This window comes from Schistocerca americana, chromosome 5, assembly GCF_021461395.2.
Source record: "Schistocerca americana isolate TAMUIC-IGC-003095 chromosome 5, iqSchAmer2.1, whole genome shotgun sequence".
In the NCBI taxonomy this organism is placed as follows: domain Eukaryota; kingdom Metazoa; phylum Arthropoda; class Insecta; order Orthoptera; family Acrididae; genus Schistocerca; species Schistocerca americana.
This window is the reverse complement of record NC_060123.1, coordinates 353,011,825-353,035,506: the sequence shown is the minus strand read 5'-3', so window position 1 is coordinate 353,035,506 and position 23,682 is coordinate 353,011,825. Positions and strand designations below refer to the sequence as shown.

Genomic DNA, 23,682 nt, shown 5'->3' with positions numbered 1-23,682 from the left:
ATTTTGAATTTTAATAACCTGTACGTCGGAAATGAAAAGAAACAAAATCAAGATGTTCAGTTGAACTGATATTTCAGATAGAGGGACGAATAATTTTTGAAACTGTTCATAGCTTTAACGAGAACCTCATGAAATGTCATAGAAACTTAAAGAATACATTTCGATTGCAATCATTTTAGTCCTGTATAGTTCATATATTATTATCAATGGTGCAGCTACATTTGATGTGTAGCTTCAAACACTTTACGTCCATAAACACAAAACCTTGTTTCCTCCTTCACTTTTACTCCCTGATGAGGCAACAAGTACTTATCTTTATGAAAACTTCAAATGCTTATCAAACTGACTTTCTCAATGGTAACTTAATTTCTTGTTAATCTTTTTCTGAGTCGAATGATGTTATTAAAACTGAAGACAACATTTCTCGCTCTCCGAGATGCTGTTGATATGTTTAGAAGAACTTCGTACTGAAATTCCAAATTAGAGATATTTGCCGTTGAACAAAGGGCTAATTTCCGGAGTGGTCTATTTTGGACTGCCTAAAGTCGTGCCTACAAATCACGAAGTATTGTCACCATTGAGATTAGTGGATTATTTTCTACTTCAGTCACTATCGAACGTTTAGTTAACTGCACTTCAATTCAGTGTACTACGTGCTCTCATAAACATCAGCTTTCCTTTTGTGGAGTTCAGTACCTCTGGAATCAAGTTATTGTATGAGTACTAGGTTGCACCGAAGGGTGTGGGATGTTATGGTATGGGTGACATATTTTTGTAAACTTAAATACAAACACCAATCACTGGTTATGGCTTAGCCCTCTTCGGACTTGTCGACTGCTGCCTACGAGGGAGCACGAGGAGCGATCCCTCCAGCACTTATTGCCGTTAGGTGAATCCTCATTATACTGCTGTTTCTTTATTCAGGTAGCTGCTTAAGTAGCGTTGCGAGGCTGAGTAGACATCCATAGATCAGAAGAGATCGGAGGACGTATCGGGAATCAAACCACGTCCCTCCGCACTCGAGGCAGCGGCATTTACCCTTGGGTAATTTATGAACACTACCTGTAAGTTTAAGATCCTTCTATTCCATACGTTATTTTTTGTAGAAAGAGTCTTTAGTTTTCCAGTCCATATTTAGTAACTTAAATAACTTTCCTTTGCCTGGGAGGCAGAAAATTACTGCGCCACCATTTTTATCGCTTAACTACCGCATGTGAGATTAGAAAGGGGAACAAAATTCAGTAATTAAAATTTTGCGCCAGTGTGGTATAACATGTATTTTGATAAAACCATATAGGTGAAATATTGGGCCTGATTAATCAGTCCTGAAGAAACATGTTGGCACTAATAATAATAATACATATATTTTGATAAAACCACATAGGTGTAATCTTGGGCCTGATTACTCAGTCCTGGAGAAACATGTTGGCACTAATAATAACAATAATAACAATAAGTAACATCAAGTGATATTACTGTTAATGGAATGCTACGTAACGATTCCTAATGTTACTCCAGTAAAAATGTTTCTCGAAGCATTGTAACTGCATTTAATGTGCAGCAATAAAGTCATTTTCTCGGTTGTACTTACATAAAGGTAATCTTGGAACAGTTAATATCCGTAAGGTCCCTACAGTATGTTATGTAAACCTCCGTTAGCTGTTTTATCTGTGCAAATAAGCATCACTACATTGTTTTAGTCTTCTTGTTCTGGCAGCGGCTAGATACGGATGTAAGAGTAGTCACTGAATCGTTTTGCCAATAATAATTGGCGCCAATATATTTCAGCCTTTTTAAAGTCAGTTTTCCTGTTTTCATTATATAATATTTCTGGCCGCTTAAATTAAGTTGAGAGCGAATCACTTGGGTTCGCAACGATCGAACGCCATAAGTGCTTTATCGTTAGTTGTTTTACTACTAAAAAGTTGAACTGCATCTTAATTCATACTCATATTAACATTTTATAAAATAATTTCCTCTGTTAACATTAACCACGTACACGATCATTTCACTACAAGCGTGCCGCTAACCAATTTCATTTCAAGTGAAAATAATCAGCATTTACAATAGCTCTAATTGCAAATGAAAATAACTGTACGTCCCCTTTTAATAACGCCTCTGAAGTGGTACCATTTGTTTGAGACTTTATTATAATTGTATCTTGAAAACTTCATCAATGTGTATGTGAGGAATCTTTTTATTGGATATCTCGATAATGTAAGGTATTGGCGTACTGGTTTCAAATAACGCAGGAAATGAAAGATTTTAACGGAATGTGATTGTGCAAGATAGATACACCCGTAAAATTCATTACCAACATATAACCATATATCCAATTGCATTGCTGCTATCGCTAGTCCGGTGGTGCTATTGATGTCACATTTGTTTCTCGCATTTTGTTTACGATTGTCTCCAAGTGATCAGTGGTGTGTCTGTGGCTATCTAACGTGAAGGAACCAATGAAATCTTGGGTCGCAAAAATGTTGTAAAACTGTAACAAAAATATATTCATCAATGTGCCATCGTCCGTGCACATCAGGCAAAGGTAGCAACCCTTCGCGAAGTTAGTGAATTGAGTCAAAACGAGAGAAATACTATTTGATGCTCCTTCGCATCTCCCGTGCCACGCCACGTCGTAATTGTGTTAACTACATTGCCATGAACGTCACCTTGGTGGATTGCAGTGAATGGATTTGAATGTGACCTCAAGAATAACATATCTAGAGTGTGAGCATTGGCATTGAGCCCAGTAAAGTGCACAAATGTTAATAATAATCAAAGTTCTACTAGACTATAGACTAGAGTGACATTACTTTTTAGAGAAGCACCCTCTCCACCCCACCCCCCCCCCCCCATTTCCATCCGTACTTATTTGAACATTAAAGAAACGTTTCAGCATCTTTGCGGTGCAGTACTACGAGGGAAGAAGCGACGTGGTCTGAACAGGGCGAGGTGGGTGCGGATTAAACGATTAAACAGGCATACATTGGTTAAACATATCTCTCTCTCTCTCTCTCTCTCTCTCTCTCTCTCTCTCTCTCTCTATCACACACACACACACACACACACACACACACACCGGCCGAAGTGGCCGTGCGGTTAAAGGCGCTGCAGTCTGGAAACGCAAGACCGCTACAGTCACAGGTTCGAATCCTGCCTCGGGCATGGATGTTTGTGATGTCCTTAGGTTAATTAGGTTTAACTAGTTCTAAGTTCTAGGGGACTAATGACCTCAGCAGTTGAGTCCCATAGTGCTCAGAGCCATTTGAACCACACACACACAAACCGCACAATGTCACACAAACAGCAGGTATGTTCACTTACATGGCGACTTTGACAGGACTTAATATTATTGGATCAGAGGTACCGATTGCAGCGACTGCAAAATTTGACTCAGGTGATTGTGACATCAAAATTAGTGCGTGTTTGTGTGTGTGACTGACATATAGCTCGAAGAGTCCAGTAATTCCAGTTGAAACAATAGCAGGTTGAGCGTATGCAAGGAACTTGTGGTCAAGGAAGTGGCAATAGGACTGTACCAGTCTCCCATCATACCAGAAGAACAAGTGACGATCGGAGCCTTTGACAACGATTGATACTATGAGGCCACAGAAGATCTCACATCAAGCCGAAAGAGCATCACCTCCCCACTACTGACGGAAGATGGAGCATGACATCTGAAGATCGTAGCAATTCACCTTCAGCATTTGTGTGTTTTGTTGCCTCTTTACAGCTTCGGCCGTATTTTGGCCGTTGCTGTTTAATAAGTAACTCAACTACTTACATCTACTTTTTGTAACCTTCTTCCAGCTTCCGGATCTCTTTCTTCAGTTCCTCTGCCACTTCATCCAGACTCTGATCCTGTTTTTGAAGCTTATCATCAAACTGTTTCATGAGAGCAGCCTCTAGCGAAAACGTGTCGCAGTACAAAATTAAACTATATTAAAATTCCTACAAAATAGGTCCTATTCATTTTTTTCTCTAGAACTAATGGTTTGTGCGAAGAGAGCGCGAGAATGTTGAAAACCTCGCTCGACGCGCATGCGCTGTAATTTACGTAGTTTTGTAGGCCAATTTGGGGTAGCACATTGACATAGTAAGCTGAGATGAACCGTTTGATACCGGTCTTGTGGTCTATCAAGTCGGGAAATTATCTCAAATTGACCTACAGAAACTATCTAATGTGCGTCGAGCGAGTTTTTCTGCATTCTCGCGCTCTCTTCACACAAACCATTTGTTCTAGAGAAATAAATGAATAGGACCTTTTTTGTAGGATATCTAATATATTTTAATTATGTGCTGCGACATGTTTTCGCTGGAGGGTGCGGTTTTCGAGTTATTCGAGAAAATGGTACAAAAGTGGTATTAAATGTGTTCTATCCCGGAAATCATTCAGAATAGGGCATACGTCCATATGAGGATTTTTGTTCACAATCATTAATACTATCATCCCTCAAAGCATGTACCCTTACTCCTGACTCACCCTGTATATTGAAACTGCTTCAACTCCAAGTACCTGCCCTTTTTTCCACTGTTTATTTCACTATACTCCCTCAATGCTATTTTCATTAGTAGCATATACGCTGTTGTGTCTGTCAAATTATTTGCTTTCAATACGATACAGAATTTGGTAAATAGCATCCTAATCGACGAATGACTATGTAATTATATTTAAGATTGATGTGAAGCCTAACAATGTGTTTTGGTACTTTACATATACCACAATCAAGATGACACGATAATTGTTTATGTGGAGTACAAACCTATCCTTATCCTTGATGCCAGACACATTGTCAGCTTCCTTTTGGCATATTCGCCGTTGCAGCATTTTTTCAGCAGCGGATTTAATAGCGCCGTCTATGAAGAGATGCACAGTCTTGAGCACCTTGGCCTGCTCTCTGCCCAGTTTGGACAGCTTGAATAGTGGGTTGAACAGCAGCGCCGGCTGCAACACCTGCAAAATTAAACGCACAATCTAGTCCGAAGACGAATCTTTAAAGTGTTTCTAAAAACGGTAATTTGTTCCTCCATGTTTCAGTTATTTCATAAGAGATTAGTTGAACAAACTCATTTCATCGAGGAAAATGTTCTTACTCATACTGCCCAAACGTGTAAATGCTTATGAACTTTACACTTCGTTATAAAATAAATAAATAAGAGCACTGATTATTAAACAGAGGATGTGTAAATTCCTAAGGGACCAAACTGCTGAGGTCATCGGTCCCTGGATTTACACACTACTTAAACTAACTTATCCTAAGAACAGCACACACACTCATGTCCGAGGGAGGACTCGAACCTCCGGTGGGAGGGGTCGTGCAATCTATGACACGCGGCCACTCCACGCGGCAAATTAGACAGATGAAGGATCTTTACAATCTGTTGTAACAGTGTAATGAAATAAAAAAAGTGTACAAAAATATAAAGAAGCTAGGTATGTGGATCTAAGTGTGACAACCAGGTAAACGACTTACGGACATTCATGAACTTCATTTGAGCTATCTTCAGTGGTTTCCGAGAGTAAATCACCTCACATTATCCCAGATTTGTAACTCCGAATAAAGCGGTGTGCGTCTAAAATTGATCTAAATTTTTTGACAATAGGTTGTCTCTATGTGAAAAAGAAGAAAATCATTTTTAAATATAAGTCTTGGAACGAATGGTTTGTGAAATGTTTCTAAGCTGCATGTACTCAAGATTTTACGTTGTATGTGCAAAACGGTGACGATTCGGTAGTAAAATTTTTAATATCTCGTCGTGACTCACAATATATGTTCAGAGTGTCTTAACCCTATTTCAATGCATACTTGGCAATATTGGAGAGTCTATTATCATAACACTGCATAAATTGCTAGATTGTTGATAATGATTTCATAAGGAAGAAAGAAGAAATATTAGGACGCGGAACCCGTCGCCCATCAAGTCATTCGGGACGAAGTGGAATTTCAAAACGGACAACAATAGCAAAAGAAGACGACCTCGTTGTTCCCAACGCAACAGTAACATCATTCAAATTTGTCGATCCATGAGACTGAGGAAAACCCTTACGTGTGGCTGGACGATGATATGTGCTTAGCTCCTTGCGAAAGTGAGTCAGGTGCCTTTTTTTTTCCCAGACGTCCATGATGAGTTGCTGAAGAATCGTCTCATTAGCATTTCCTCTTGGACAAACTAAGAACTTGTGACAGAAATCATTTAGGTATACTTCTGGTCACAATAGAGACTATGATTCTGTTCTCCCATTACTACAATTTCTATAGTCCGAATGATTCTGGTTTATCATTGCAACATTTCCTGGAGTGCACTTAGAGATGGAGAACGCTTGTTATGTGTCATTACGAAACAAGCGGAAAATTGCTCCAGTCAGAGCACAAAGAAGGCGATTATATTCCTGTTTATTAAAAGACTCTGACAGAAAAGTAGGATGCCAGCTGCTTCATTCACGGTTAAAAATTTTCCCAAACATTTTGCAATGCGAAGGTATTCACGGTCCTTTTAACTAGCCACACACCTCTCACACCCACAGGCTCATCTAAATGTGTTACGTGCACCCATCCACTCTCACTTGTCGAATATCACTCACTAATTCAAACCAATTCATTGTCGTTATCTCTTTGTGTCCCTCTAACACTGCCCCAGTCTCACAGCCACAGTCTCCTTCACTCTGCGCTAATAATACTGTCTCCTTTCACTCTCACTGCCTCCATTTTGCTCTCCCTTACTGCTACCAACCCCACTGCTGCTGTCTTTTCTCACTGTCAATATTTCTGTCTCCCTCGCTGTCTCTCTCTTAATAACTCTGAATCTCACTCAATACCACTTTCTTCCACTCTTTATTCCTGTCTCACTGACATTGTCTCTTTTTTCCTAGAACTCTTCAGTCACTATCAGCTATGTCCAACTGCCACTGTGTGCCTCTCCTTCTCTCACACTGCACTGTCTACTTCGCTCTTTCAACACCACAGCCACTGTCTACTACCTTAAAGTGATAAATACCTTTCTGTCTCTTATTCATTGCCACTGTCTCCTTCTCTCTGAGCATCAGAGAGTGCCAAAATAATTGGGAAAATTTTTAAAGGTTTTGAGGAAGGTAGAATGAGCCATCTGGTACAACATTTTTAAGTCAGTCTTTTAATAAACAGATGCATATTCCCCTTTTTGTGCTCCAACCCACTCGTTCCTTTCTTCGGCCTCCTGTGGCAGTCATGTCACTCATATGAAAATAAGTTAATGGGTCACTAAAATTTTGATAGTTTACTAATCTGAAACTGAAATAACGCATAACAACCTAATTTTAAATTACAAGCATAAAAATTTTGCTTCAATGCCATAACAAAATGAGTTTCCCAAAACTCTTCAGACGATATGGAGGCACTTCAGAGCATATTTCTGTGTGATACGTCACTTCATAAACTATGTTTCACCTCACATCGGCTGTGAAATGCGTATTTTACGTGTAGAAGCAGGATAACTTTGAAAATCTATACCTCTGAACGGATAAAGATATCAAGAAAATTACCAGCGTTATTTGATATCGGAATCTTAGGAATATATCTTAGAAACTTCAGCTATTTGCTGCTCAAAGCCCTCTTGGAATCCTTGGCTCGATCTTGGTACTCAAAACAAATATTTTCGCGTTTTGTAAGGAACCACCCGTGAACTAAATGGTGCCTAACATTCCCCTAAGGCGCACCGTAGACCCCATGTAATGCAAAATGGACCAACCGATTTGCTCCATTAACGTAAGCTGGAGGAGGTATGGAAGTATGTAATATTCAAACTTCGACCTTATACTGTAGGGTAGTTAGCAAGACACCTACCCTTCTGTTGGGTATGGATGTGCACGCTAGCCCAAGGGCTACTCCCCGTGGAACGTGCCCAGGAACTTCCCCCCCCCCCCCCTCCCGCCTTATTTATTTTTCCATGCGGCGTTGTGGAATATATTAGGTCGCATGCATACCGATCTTAATAAATGGTCGGTGATCGGCATATGTAATTTAATATCAGTAGCAGTGTTGGCATGGTATGTTTACACGTCTTTACACATGCAACTGCTAAACAAACCACCTTCGAAGACATGTTACTACCGCATTACCTAATTTTCTTTAAATAGACGGTTGTTTTCAGAGCGTTTACTTTTACTTGATATTATCCTCTTGTGGTAAGAGTAATAGCAGGAAACAAAGATATGTCACTGGTTTCAGGTATCAGATCGTTGATACCGTGTTTGAACTCACTCTGGAGTGCAGCGAGTGGATGACCTTCGTGTAGTCCCGGAAAAACTTGTCACCCTCCTCCGTGCCGGCGATTTGGAGGCCGAAGACGGAGCCGGCGGTCATGTCCAGCGTGCAGACGGCCAGCCGGCGCATGCTCTCCTTGTGGCTAGCCACACCTTCCGCCCACAGTTGGCGTAGCCCACCCACCAGCTTGTCGGCGGCGCGCTGCATTGAAGCGTACTGCTGCTGCAACCACGGCGCGTTGTACACGCGGCTCATCAACCTGCGCAGACAAGACAGGGACCGTAGATCAAGGCACACCGTTGCAGGCTGCGTTACACCACTCAGCGTCCACAAATATCAACAGCGACTGAGGAATACGAGCGACCTCCCATGGCAACATAACACTTCCCTGTTGTTGCTGTAGCTGACCTCAATCTGAAGACCTCTTAGTTGCAGCTCCACTCGTTAGACTAACCCGGAAAGTCTGTTCATCTGTTTCAGCGTGAATGTACATGAACTTTTTCAATATAAACATTTTTTCTTACATTTCCATGAAATACCTTTTCATTAGTTACGTGACTTACCCATCTACCCTTCACCAGGTTTCTGAAACATCACATTTCAAAAACTTCCACCTCCATCTTGCTCGAAATGCTTATTGTACACGTTACAGATCATATGTAAGTATACATCCTAGACATACAGCATGATTCAGCTGCCCCAACCACTGCCGTTTTGTGCAGCACACAAAGTTATATCTCGGCTTCATGAACCGTGAGCGAGATTTCTAATTTCAGTCACTCGCTAGGCTTAAGCTATGAAACCTACAGAATAAATTAACAAGAACTTATTCTAGGATATTTAATGTAGTTAAAAATTTTAAATTGGAAACGTTTCCGCTCTAGACCGTAGTTTTCGAGTTTTTCAAGTAGAACGTGGAATAGTGACCTTGAAAAGTGCTCCACGTACACACTTAGACCACACCGGTTAGGATTTCTAGCATGTTGTTCATGGTACGGACTCCTTTTTCTCTCTTTTTCTTTTTTTTTTTTTTTTTGAGTCATCAGTCTTCTGACTGGTTTGATGCGGCCCGCTACGAATTCCTCTCCTGTGCCAACCTCTTCATGTCAGAGTAGCACTTGCAACCTACGTCCTCAGTCATTTGCTGGACTTATCCCAATCTCTGCAGTTCTGCCCTCTACAGCTCCCTCTAGTACCGTGGAAGTCATTCCCTGATGTCTTAACAGATGTCCTGTCATCCTGTTCCTTCTCCTTGTCAGTGTTTTCCACATACTCCTTTGCTCTTCGATATAGCATAGAACCTCCTCATTCCTTACTGTATCAGTCCACCTAATTTTGAACATTCGTCTGTAGCACCACATCCCAAATGGTTCGATTCTCTTATGTTCCGATTGTCCCACAATCGGTGTTTCACTGCCATACTATGATATGCTCCAAACGTACTATCACAGAAATCTCTTCTTCAAATTAAGGCCCATGTTTGATGCCAGGAGACTCCTCTTCGGCAGGAATGCCAGTTTTGCCAGTGCTCGTGTGGTTTTGATGTCCTCCATGCTTCGTCTGTCACTGGTTATTTTGCTGCCTACTTGGCAGAATGCCTTAACTTCATCTACTTCGTGATCATGAGTCCAGATGTTAAGTTTCTCGCTGTATCATTTCTGCAGTTTCTCGTTTCTTTCGTCTTTCTTCGATTTACTCTCAGTCTATATCCTGTACTCAGTAGAATGTTCTTTCCACCCAGCAGATCATATAATTTCAGCCAGGATAGCAATATCATTAGCGAATCGTATCATTGATATTCTTTCACCTTGAATTTTAATTCCACTCCTGGACATTTTTTTTTATTTCCATCATAGCTTCTCCGATGTACAGATTGAACAGAAGGGATGCAAGACACCCCAGTCTTACACCCCTTTTTAATCCGGGAACTTCATTCTTGGTCGGTCATTCTTATTATTCTCTGTTGGCTCTTGTACATATTGTATATTACCCCTGTCTCTCTAAGAAATACCATTATTTCTCTCAGAATTTCGATCAATTTTATTTTCCCTTTTTCTGTATATTATTCCTGTCAGCAACTTGGATGCATGAGCTGTTAAACTGACTGTGTGGTAATTCTCACACTTGACAGCTCTTCCAGTCTTCAGAATTGGGTGGATGATATTTTTCCGATAATCATGTGCTAAGTCTCCAGACTCATACATTCTACACTCCAACGTCAATAGTAGTTTTGTTGCCACTTCCCTCCATGATTTTACAAATTCTGGTGGAATGTTGTCTATCCCTTCTGCCTTATTTGACCTTAACTCCTCCAAAGCTCGCTTAAAATATGATTCTATTATCGGATCCCCTATCTCTTCAGATCCACTTCAATTTCTTTTTCTATCACATCCAACAAATCTTCCTCTCATACGGGCCTTCAATGTACCCTTTCCACCTATTCGCTCTCTACTGCGCAATTAACAGTGGAATTCCTGTTGCAGTTTTAATTTCAGCGAAGATTGTTTTAACTTTCCTATATGCTGAGTTAGTCTTTCCGATAGTCATTTCGATTTCTTTGCATTTTTCATCGCGCCATTTCGTCTTAGGATCCCTGTACTTCCTATCTGTTTCATTCCTCAGCGACTTGTATTTCTGTGTTCCTGAATTTCCCTAAACATTTTTACACTTCCTTGTTGCATCGATCGACTGAAGTACATCTGTTAACCATGGTTTCTTCACAGTTACCATCTTTGTACCTCTATTTCTCATTCCAACTTATGTGATTGCCCTTTTTAGCGATCTCTATTCCTCTTCAACTGTATCGCCTACTGAGATATTCCTTTGTGCTGTAACTGTAGCCTCAGAGAACTTCAGGCGTGTCCCGTCATTCCTTAGCACTTCCGTATCACACTTTTTTGCATATTGATTCTTCCTGACTAATCTCTTAAACTTCTGCCTACTCTTAGTCACTGTAACATTGTGGTCTGGGTCTATATATGCTACTGGCTACGCCTTACAATCCAGTATCTGATTTCATTATCTCTGTCTGACCATGACGTTATCTAACTGAAATCTTCCCGTATCACCCGCCCTTAACCAAGAAACCTCCTCTTCTTGTGATTCTTTCTCTTCTCTCTTTCCTTGTCTCAAGCCCACATTCTCCTGTAAACTTTTCTTCCTCTCTTTCTCCTACAACTGCATTCTAATCCCTCATGATTATGGGATTTTCATCTCCCATTACGTATTGTATTCCCCTTTCAATATCGTCATCTAATTTCTCTATCTCTTCAACTTCACCTTGCGATGTCAGTATGTATACCTGAACTATCGGCGTCGGTGTGGATTTTCTGCCGATTCTGATACGAACAACCCTGTCACTGAACTGCTCACAGTAATTCACTCTCTACCCTCCCTTCCTCTCCATAAGGAATCCTACTACCGTTGTATCATATTCTGTTGCTGTTAATTTTATCCTATACTCATCTAATAAGTAAACCTTGTTTTCTTCCCATTTCACTTCACTGTCCTCTACTATATCTATGCTGACTCTTTGAATTTTCCTATTCAGATTTTCTAGGTTGCCTATAACGTTCAGACTTTTGACATTCCATGCGGCGATTCGTATAACGTTGTCCTTTCGTTGGTTATTCACGCTTTTTCTCATGGTCACCTCCCACTTAGTCCCCTCCCGGAGGTCCGAATGGGAGACCGTTCTGGAATCCTTTACCAATAGAGAGATCATCATGACACTTTTTCACTCCAAATGACCAGTAGATACACGTTATGTGTCTTTAATGCTGTGGTGTACATGGCCTTCTGCATCCTAATGCCGCTGATCATTGCTGTTTCTTCCGCCCTCAGGGGCAGTTTCCCAGTCAAGAACAAGAGAGTGCCCTGAACACATGCGCGCTCTTCCGTCCTCTTTGACAACGCCGTTTCCAGAGTGAGGTTGTCTTCTTATTCCGGAAATCTTCGGCCCCCAACGCTGATTATAAATCAGAATGTAAGATGCGACAGGTTTCGAACTGGGGGACCGAGGACGTTTCGATTACTAGTCAAAGACGCTACCCTTAACAACGGGTGTGCTCTTGCTGCTAACGGCACTGCAAACACTTGCGATTACAAGAATTATTTCCCATATTCGACTATTTTTGTCTTCATTGACTGGTTTTGTTACACCACCGGCTTAATAGAGGACTTGAAATTGTAAAATTGACAGTTGTGAATATTTTACCTAACAATTTTGTGAATGTTATCAACTTATAATAAACAATTATACAGTTGTATTTGTCAGGCATTCTGACTACAGAAATATTGCACTTTTAAGGGTTAATCTTGGGTCGAATTTGTTTTAGCGTAACGTTCACAGAAGTCGTTTTGATTTCATTACTCTCAAAGACACGTTTAAATTAATAATGCTAACAAACTAGCGGAATGTGCTGGTGGCGTAACAGCCCTATCAATGGAGACCAAGACCGGTGGAATATCGGGAATAGTTCGAGTAGTATGAAATTTTGGTACACTGGTAGGAGGGCGTGCTACGAACAACATACTAGAAATCCTATCTGATGAAAGATGACTGTGAGCGTGGAGATGCGTTGGAAGGTTACATTAGTACGTTATTCTTCAGCATCGCGGAAACCGTGGCCTGCAGCGAAAACGTATCTCGCTAGAAAATTTAACTGTATTCATTTTTTTAGATACAGTTCCCATTCATTTCTCCTGTAGGCCTAATTGTTTGCGTGAAGCAATTGATACAATGCGAAAATCTCACCCGTGGTTTATAAACTCAGATATAGCATAGCGTGCTGCATAAAATGACTTCAGTATGGACGGCTGAAGCACCCTGTATGACTTAAAAAATACATCTTAACATTTCAACTTAAATTCAATGTTTCTGCACAGCTTTAAAAAATTAAATGCAGTATAGCATTGTTGGCTAGAAAATCCCACGGGGTAGTTTCTGCCACTTAGTCTGAAAGGGTGATCATCGGCACACATTGGATCCTTTACTTCAGATATGTAGATGTGTTGTATGTGTATTTTTGGAGGTTAGTAATGGAAGGCTGTATCGTGTTTGCATTGTATGATGATAAGAGCGGCGAGGGAGTGAATCCGCTGACGGAACACAGCTGTCTCCTCTCGAATAGCACCAAGGCTCTGTGGTATTTGGAGGTTGGATCGGTGGTGGAAAAGTGCATAGAAAGAGAAATGGTTAATGAAACCGTTTGCGATAGATGGGAAACTGAGGCCTGGCACTTGTTCCCATGTATGACCAATAGATATAATTTCCATGCTTAATTCAGTTAATGTCAAAAATATTTGCAATTGCGATAGAACTTCTGTACCAAGTGGGCCGCCAAGCTTAACGTCCCCATCCGATGGATGGATCAAAAATTATCACTTGACCTCATTTCATGAGACGCTGAAGAGTGGTTTAGAACTAGGACATCGGCGTAACGTTTGGTGATAATGAACTATGCCCCACCTCCTCATCTCCAATCGCTAGCCAAATATTGACATTGAAAATTTCCGTAATTAACGCGATTCGAACCGGCGAGTCGAGACCCACCGTGCAGGCATGCTTTAGCGACCTCGATTACGGAGGCCTGATTCTGCGTCTGTTTCATGTCCCTCGACTCTTATATCTAGTTCCGGTTTCTATGCTAATTGTAGACAATGTTTCGCTCCCTGTATTTCATCCCTGTCGCCTTCAGTACCTCGGTGTGTATCTAGATCGAGATTGTGAAACGCTTTCCGTAAATCAGTAACTATAGGTTCCCTATTTTCAGTGTACCATGTAAGATAAGTCGTTCGGTAAGTACTGCCTTTTCATTTCTTCTGGAAACAATACCGATCTTCCCCGATTTCAGCTTCTAAGAGTTTTCCCACTCTTATGTAGATAATATACGTTAGTATGTAGGAGCCATGATTTATTAAAGAAATAGTTCCACAATATTCACACCTGTCAGAGTACGCCATGTTTAGTATTTGAACTGCTACATTCTCCTTGATGTCTAAGTGTATTTCGCCTGTCTCATACATCTGCTTGGTGCTTATAACTACAAAACACACTCATATCACTTGACAGCCTACCGCAATCCGGTAATATTGGTGAATAAGCGAGTGGAGTGCATGCTCTGTGTCATATGTGTCCTGTAGTTGCTAACGTCACGATGTACCACTCAGCTTGGTCTACTTCTCCCTGTATTCTAAGTTAAGTTTATAACTGTGTTCACAAGCAATTATAAGTCAACGGAGTTGTAATGAAATCGCTGTGACGCAAACTGTATACGAAATAAATGACGCTGCTTACGATCACCTCAAGTCACTAAGTCGAAGTTTCTTCTAGATATTTACCAGGGCAGACTCCCAACTCATGAAGATTTGTGGAAAGTTACATTGCGTCACAACTACTAAGGAGTAATAAAACATGGCACTGATATTTTGTTAACACACACGCAGTACATCAATAGGCCATACGAATGCTTATAGAAAGTGCTGATATTATTCATGCTAGATGGAAGCAGTTCGACGTGGTGGTTGGGCACGTGGCATTAACGAACTGATAGCATATATCTGCACCTCACACGATGGCTAGCGTAGTGAAGCTCTGCTGCCTCTACGATGTTTATCCGATGGGTGCGAGATGATGCAACCCTTTCGAGGAAATACTCTTTGTGGGTCATCCACGACTGTTCATAAAATTGCTCATGATTAACAGATCGCACCAGTCGTAATTCACAGATTCTTTACTTCGATCAAATCATATACTTGACCCATCAGAAGGCGTTACAAAAACAAGTGAAATTAAGACAGATACTATAGGAAATAAATTAAAATTGAAAAGTACAACACAAAATTGAACATCAGGTCCTGACTTGACTGCCTACAGAGAAAATCGTACCAGTCATGTAAAAGATCCCGCAAATTTCAAATGGTTCAAATGGCTCTGAGCACTATGGGACTCAACATCTTAGGTCATAAGTCCCCTAGAACCTAGAACTACTTAAACCTAACTAAACTAAGGACATCACACACACCCATGCCCGAGGCAGGATTCGAACCTGCGACCGTAGCAGTCCCGCGGTTCCGGACTGCAGCACCAGATCCACACGGCCACCGCGGCCGGCCCCCGCAAATTTACCAACGAACATGCAAGATCCCTCACTGGTAAGCCATGGAAAGATCCTTAGATCAACCAGTACCACACTTGGTAAACAGTGCCTAACCGAAGAAAACATGAATGGATCACCAAATACTCCCTCATTCTATGACAAATGTAACCTAGGAAACAACTTCGAACGGCCAGACATGTAGACAGGGTTAAGAAAGTAAAACGAAGACGTAAACGCCATAGAAATCCAATTTTGGATTTCAAATGTAGCTTATCATGTAAGTGCCCAGACTGCTCATGTCGTGGACGAATAGCGAGACTGGTCAACAGACTGCCGACGAACTGCCATGAGGCACCTCAGTAAAGATACACGTCGGAGAGTGGCCGCCGCCAGAAGTAATGCCGTAAGCGGGGGGTAGAACCAAGAAACTCTCGCGAACAACAGGGTAAAACCACCAAGTTTTCTCCCAAACGCCAACGGCTGCTGATAGCAGTAATACCATATTTCTGTATGAATGCTATAAACAAAGACAGACCTGGTACAGTGCAAGCAATAAAAACAGAACACGTTATGTACAACTCATAAGTCAACAAATAAAAGTAATGAAACTTCAGTTGTCGTTGTTGTGTGGTCTTCAGTCCTGAAACTGGTTTGATGCAGCTCTCCATGCTACTCAATCCTGTGCAAGCTTCTTCATCTCCCAGTACCTACTGCAACCTAAAAGCTTCTGAATCTGCCTAGTGTATTCTTCTCTTGGTCTCCCTCTGCGATTTTTACCCTCCACGCTGCCCTCCACTACTAAATTGGTGTTCCCTTGATGCCTCAGAACATGTCCTACCAACCGATGCCTTCTTCTAGTCAAGTTGTGCCACGAACTCCTCTTCTCCCCAATTCTATTCAATACCTCCTCATTACTTATGTGATCTACCCATCTAATCTTCAGCATTCTTCTGCAGCGCCACATTTCGAAAGCTTGTATTTTCCTCCTGTGTAAACTATTTATCGTTCACGTTTCACTTCCATACATGGCTACACTCCATACAAATACTTTCAGAAACGACTTCCCCACACTTAAATCTATACTCGATGTTAACAAATTTCTCTTCTGCAGAAACGCTTTCCTTGCCATTGCCAGTCTACATTTTATATACCCTCCACTTCGACAATCATCAGTTATTTTGCTCCCCAAATAGCGAAACTCCTTTACTACTTTAAGTGTCTCATTTCCTAATCTAATTCCCTCAGCATCACCCGACTTAATTCGACTACATTCCATTATCCTCCATTTGCTTTTGTTGATGTTCATCTTACATCCATTCCGTTCAACAGCTCTTCCAAGTCCGTTGCTGTCTCTGACAGAATTACAATGTCATCGGCGAACCTCAAAGTTTTTATTTCTTCCCTATGGATTTTAACAACTACTCCTAATTTTTCTTTTGTTTCCTTCACTGCTTGCTCAATATACAGATTGAATAACATCGGAGAGAGGCTACAACCCTGTCTCACTCCTTTCCGAACCACTGCTTCCTTTTCATGTCCCTAAACTCTTGCAACTGCCATCTGGTGTCTGTACAAATTGTAAACAGCCTTTCGATCCTTGTAATTTACCCCTGCCATCTTCAGAATTTGAAGAGAGTATTCCAGTCAACATTGTCAAAAGCTAAGTCTACAAACGTTAGAAACGTAGTTTTGCCTTTCGTTAATCTATTTTCTCAGAAACTTCAGTATAAAATACAAAAGAGATCAATTCGACTTAACACAAATTGAACATCATACTGCAGGTATGTCAATTACATAGAGTATGGCACAGTAAGAATATAAGTTCATGGATGCATATAATGTTACTCTTCGTATAAGGTAACCTACATAATCATGGTACATAAAGCCTCCAGTATCGGAGAAGTCAGCGTGGCTGCTAAACACCAAAATACGAATTGGTTGGTTGCTTCATTAAAAGGGATGGGAGCAAACAGCGAGGTCATCGGTCCCATAAGATTAGTGAAAGATGTGGAAGGAAGTCGGCCGTGCCCATTCGAAGGAGCCATCCCAGCATTTGCCTGAAGCGATCACGGAGAACCTAAATCAGGATGGCTGGATGCGGGTTTGAACCGACGTCCTCTCGAATGCGAGTTCAGTGTGCTAACAACTGCACCACTTCGCTCACAAAAAAACATACTGAATATATACATAGTTGCAGAGATATACAGAGTCGCAGAGGTGCACATAAATAACAGTACATTTTGTGCGAATCTATTGAAAGAAAAATTGAATCTGTCTCTGAAAACATCATGAAAGACCTCGCAGATGATACGACAATGGATTAATAAATGAGTAAAATAGAGGACACGTCTCTCACTTCAGAAAGCGCTACGTGAGCAGCAGTCCCTTTCGTTTATAAAGAAATGTTATCAGCTATCCTCAGAGGATCACAACCAATGAGGAACGATTAATTAACAAGAGAATTTAAGAGAACCCAAGGGTTGGCAGACGAAGACTGGAAGAATCTGTCTCACTTGAGAAAGTTTCACAACATCTGCCAGCCCAATGGGGACTTACGTCAGCTTAAGACTGATAAGTAGTGTTCATGCAGACACTATGGGGAAGTTCGTTACACAGTTTATAAGAGCTCTGTCGTGAAAGAGACGATGTTGTAGGAACGGTGCTACCTCGTTCGGCGGTTATGAGGTAGATCACTAGTGAGGTGCAGCTGCTCTTATAACTTGCATGCGAGAACGGGGACTATGGTGACAGCTGTTGTTTTTGGTATTACCTCTGTTGCTGGTGACTGAGTTAAATGCTTTAAAATGTCTGTTCTTTCTAAATAAATTCCTTGTATAAAAACTGAAAATTTACTGCCTTAAAATCACGTCTTAGGTAGTTTCTTTCCCTCAGTAACACTTCATGTACAATACGACTGTCATACACTTGTGACATGGTTACGCTTGACAGAACATGACACGAACTTAAGTACATGACTTTCCTTACTGTATCCAAGCCGTAACAAGTTTCGGGTAGCTGTCGCTTGCCTTAGGAGGCTACATTCACTTGTTGTGCAGCACACGGCACAGCAGGTGACGTTGGAGACGCTTCGGCGCACATCCGGCTTCGACTCCACAAGTATCTTTCTTCGCATGACGTTTCACAAAGCTTCTCCTTAATCTCAGCTGTACTACGCAGCTGTAGCTGCCACAGAGAATAGTAATGTGCCTCTCAAGGAAAGATTTCATGCTTAATCACTCGTTTCCATGGCCAGTCGTGACTAGTGTAGCACAAAAGGCCATTCTGTACAACGGCAGTTGTGTACAGTCCGTTCCTTTTCAACCACTACATCAGCAGCCTAAATGCAACTGGTATAATTCATAACCTGACACTAATAAAAGAATTAAAGGTGGACAAAGCTGTCAATACATGGTAATACTGGTAAAATAAGATTCGTGAAAAAGAACCTTATCTTCACATTGCATCGGAATCGACAAACGAAAGATCATCGTTATTTCGTATTCGCATTTACAGATTCAGAAGTGGGGAATGATTTGAGTACTCTGTATCATACCCGTTGCCCTAGCTGTTGCTCGACTACGGCGTATAAGGGCCGTGCGTCGGCCTTCAGAAGGAAGGCCAGCCGCTTTCCAAATGGTCAGTCTCAAGGATGACTTGGCCATACGCTTTCGACTACAGGCACTTGTTTTGTGCCTACAAATTTTTAGCATTGATCTACTTTCTGAACTAAGCGTGATGAGAAAACATGTGCAATTTTCCTTACAGTGTCCCATCAAATTCTGAGAGCAGTTGGTATGGAATGGATTTCAAATTCACGACTTGCTTTGACCACACTCATAAGTCTGCGAGATGCTTCTAACTTCGTTGTCATAATTTATTGCGGAATCGTTAATTTTGTTTTCCGTTTTCTACGCATTTGAAATGTCGCCGATATAACGACAAGTAACGCACTTCATAAACAGTTTATAGTTCATAGTCATTGACGGCTCCCATGTAGTGTTCATTGTAGCAACTTCCTTTACATCTTCCTGGTTGTTCTAATGTTACGAGCATCTTTGACTAAGGCTGGAAAAATATATTAGCTATGAGAACTTGGTTTGGGATGTCTGAAAGGTAGATTACTGTTTTAATTATTTTAACTCCACTGTATGCATATCTCAATACAGCATTGTCTTCTTCGGCCTGTCACTGATACCTCTTGCAGCAACTAAACACCAAAATACGAATTGGTTGGTTGCCCCATTAAAAGGGATGGGAGCAAACAACGAGGTCATCGGTCCCATAATATTAGTGAAGGATGTGGAAGGAAGTCGGCCGTGCCCATTCGAAGAAACCATCTCAGCATTTGCCTGAACCCGTCTGCTTGCATCTCATCCTCAGTTACTTCGGGATTCTAAACATACTACTGCGAGCAAAAAATCATTTTTATTTTGTCATACTTCTTATAATTTCTTTCACTTAGCAATTGCTCTGCCAGAATTAATTCTCTGGTATCTTTATTTAACTTTAGGCGAATAGGTGAAATGGAGTGCCAATCATTAAAATAAAGGCATACTTCGTTGCGATGGGATCTTCTCATCAAATGTCAATCACCAGTTTTCTCCTCCGACTGCGAAAATATTCTGTTGGCACCCACCTACTTAGGGAGAAATGATCATCACAATAAAATAAGAGAAATCTGGGCTCGCACAGAAAAATTTAAGCGCGCCTTTAGGGAGTGGAACGGTAGAGAGACAGCTTGAAGGTGGTTCATTGAACCCTCTGCCAGGCACTTAATTGTGAATAGCAGAATAATCACGTAGTTGTAGATTTTAAGTCAGGTCAGATTGACTATTATCTAAAATATGTACTGTTTTTTTTTTTTTTTTTTTTTTTTTTTGTTTCTGTTCAGATATATTGCAATCGAGTCATCAATTTCAAGTACAAAACATTATACATACCTTTGTTCTCGTTCATATATATACATGATGTTTCAAAAACACTTTTACAAACTTTGAGTAGGGGTCCATACACCAAAACAAGAAAGAAGTTGTGCTATTTGAGACTTTAAAAAAGAATGGCTCTGAGCACTATGGGACTTCACTTCTGAGGTCATCAGTCCTCTAGAACTTAGAACTACTTAAACCTAACTAACCTTAGGACATCACACACATCCATGCCCGAGGCAGGATTCGAACCGGCGGCCGTAGTGGTCGCGCGGTTCCAGACTGTAGAGCCTAGAACCGCTCGGTCACCTACGCCGGCTTGAGACTTTCCCGACGTAATAACTGCTTCAATGGTTTCCTGGTGTCACGCGTGATAATGTTGTGAAAGCTGCACAGTATTTCAATACGACCGCTGTTCGTTATCTTCAGGTGCTTACTAACGCGTTACTAGAGTGGCTCGCCAGTGTATGTGCTGGCTCGCTACATAGGGGCAGGTGCCAAGGAGTGGGGATATGACGTCATCGTAGACAGATCACAGAGTATGATGACACCCACTGTCCCCTGCCGGAGACATTGGAGAGTGCTATGGTCGTTTTCGGAGTGTCATGTGCTTACGCAGCAGGCCGTGGCAGGCCAAACTTCCAAGTTCGATCGCTACACGTCACTCATTGCAAGGACATAAACTATACAGACGCACTCTGTTTATCTTCACAGATAAACAGCTGAGTGACGTTGCAATATCGGTGTTGGAAAAAAAAGGACTAAATTTTGCGTCTGCTCCAAAGAACTTGTCCACTATGAATTATATCAATGCCGTTGAGAAAGCTGCCTGGGAACTTCCCAGTGAGACTGCTAAATAAATAATGTGAGAGACTTGCAGGGCCATAAGTAGGATCACGCACACAACAGAACATCAACAATGTAGAAAGAAAATCGCTCCATTCCTTACGAGAAGACAGAGATGTAGTAATTTTACCTGCTGGCATGGGAACCGCTACAGTTCTTCTGACTGCATTATCTTACTTTGGTAAGATGGCGGATTTACTGCAGGACTCAGTGTATCATCGTCTCCAGAAGGGTCAAACGGATTCAATACAACGGAAGACATCTGCCCTCCTCAAATCAAGTCAGATTCCTGAAAATCTTAAAGAGAGCTTAAGATTACAAGTGACAGTTCCACAACGGCTCTGTGGGCTGCCTAAGACACAGAAGGAAGGGTTTCCGCTTTGCACCATTGTCAGCAAATACGGGACTCCCAACATAGTACCTACCGAAAGATATGGCTTGTCTTCGGAGCCGTGTGACAGGAAAATGTGAGCAACACATTCGAAACTGAGAAATTTAGTTCAGAGACTGATGTATTGGTGTCTAGAATCAGCTGATGTATTAGTGATTTTCGACATGGTCTCTTTGTTCGCCGGACTACCTCTGGAGGAATCACGACAACTTATAGGAGCTAAGCTAGAAGAAGATATCTTACATCTATTCAGTCATGTGCTTACGTCTAATTACTTTTCATTTAATCAACAATATTTTGAACAAACTGATAGTGTTTGTCTCTCATAGTAGCTAATCTTTTTACGGAAGACTTCAGGGAAAAAGCAGTTCAATTCAGTCGACAGGTTCGAAACCTAAATGTTTTTGGAGATATGTGAACGACATGTTCAGTATTGTCACACGAGGCAGAAACGCTTTCTGCGTTTATGGAACATCGTAATTCCTTCCATCCGAGCATTTTCTTCACCATGGAAGTGGAGAAAAATTACACATGAAAATCTGTGACAGACCGAGACGCGAACCAAGATTTCCTGCTTGTTACGGGAAAGAACTTCGGCCAACGAGCATGCTTCCAGGCCCTATCCAAGCTTCCGTATCTCATAATATCTACAATTCCATCACTCGTGTCGTCACTTGGATTCCCACCACAGGGTTTTAAGGAGACAACTGTACTCAATTTTAGTATTAATATCGTCGTTTGCCCGTCGAGACTTGTAAGAATGTCTGTATGAGCACAAATGGGTTACGATCTTGCATCAGTACTAAGTTATGTACTCAATTCACTTTGACAGACTGGCACCTTGTTTTGACAAGAATATCTACTTGATTTGAAAATATCTATCTCTGTTAGGCATACACTTATTCTAGAAGCGAAAGACTGCTGGCTTGTGCACAAAGGAGTTAGGAAATCTAGAGTCTACCTACGCCAGTGGTTTCAATTTTTTTTTTTTTTGTGATCACTTTAGCAACAGTGGAAACCGGCGAGAGATGGAGTCATTTCAGTCATTCCGATCTCATTCAGTAGGTGACTTGATCATACAAGTTTGCAGAACATGTACGCAAGAAGGTGAAGACGATATATTTTTGTCTATAAACGTAAATATCGTAAACTAGTCGGGTTACGCCATAGGATATTTATAAAATAGAACTTACTCAATAAGTGTTTCACGATAAATCTGAACGCTCTAACCATCTGTCTAAGTTGAGAACGAACTTTGTGCTCCAGCATATCGACAAGCACCGGCACGAAGACGAAGATGGCAAGAGCAAAGAAGGCGGTGAGACGGAATCAGCCAATAGTTCGCTGAAAAGGACTGCAACACGACAGAAGCGCCCTCTATCCGAAGAAAATATAAGCGCCGCTCCTGCTAGTCTGGCCGAACACTATTAGGACAATACTAGACCGTGCTTAGCAGAGAGTGCTACGATACGATTTATCAGTGATCCATACCGTTTGATTACATGGACATTGCCGATAGCAAAGAACAATACCGGTTTGCATGTTGCCCATCGCCTGCGACACGATTGTAAATTCAAATCTAAGTGTTGTCTATCTTCTTTATTGTGATAAAAACTTATAATGTGAATTGCTTGAATTGTTGTATAGAACGTAGCATTCTCAAGGCACCCTATACGAGAAGTGTGGGCAGGACCTCACTTTTGGCGACGAGTATCCGCCAAAACCGGTGCCAGATAACCTTGGTTTTCTTGTGTGTTGCTGGCGCCGTAATTCTCTCTTGTCTCTACTTTGCAGGGGGCTCATTTGGTTTAACAATTTCTTGTCGTTCTTCCTAATCAGTGTTTTCAGGTGGGAGTTGCGGAAAAAATCGTTGCTTACTTGTTTTGCCTATTACACTTGTGTCTTCCAAAATGCCCACTCCACCTCTTTTCCTGCCCCCTGCTCAGACACCACAGACCGCAAACGTTAGATGCCACACAGCTAATGCAGATGTTTCAGTTCCAAATGCAACAGACCTCCATGTTACACAACACGCTGCAGCAGCTACCGGCTAATGACAGGAACCCAAAGGAATAAGCACCGCCTACTACAGCTGCTGTACCACCTGTTCGACAGTTTCGTGACCAACAAGAGGAATGGCTCGAGTGGTTGTCCCAGTTGAGGCCCACCTCCTAGCTCAC

At 41.4% G+C, this 23,682-nt stretch overlaps 1 protein-coding gene across 1 annotated transcript in view; it reads right to left on the bottom strand.

The window, feature by feature from the left end:
- Positions 1-23,682, bottom strand: part of LOC124616373 (cytochrome P450 4V2-like) — a 113,469-nt gene that overhangs the window by 20,166 nt on the left and 69,621 nt on the right. The window contains exons 3-4 of the mRNA XM_047144683.1: positions 8,238-8,499; positions 4,764-4,954 (exon numbers count right to left, since the gene is read on the bottom strand). Coding sequence (XP_047000639.1) covers positions 4,764-4,954; positions 8,238-8,499 — 453 coding nt within the window. The remainder of the gene's footprint in view (positions 1-4,763; positions 4,955-8,237; positions 8,500-23,682) is intronic.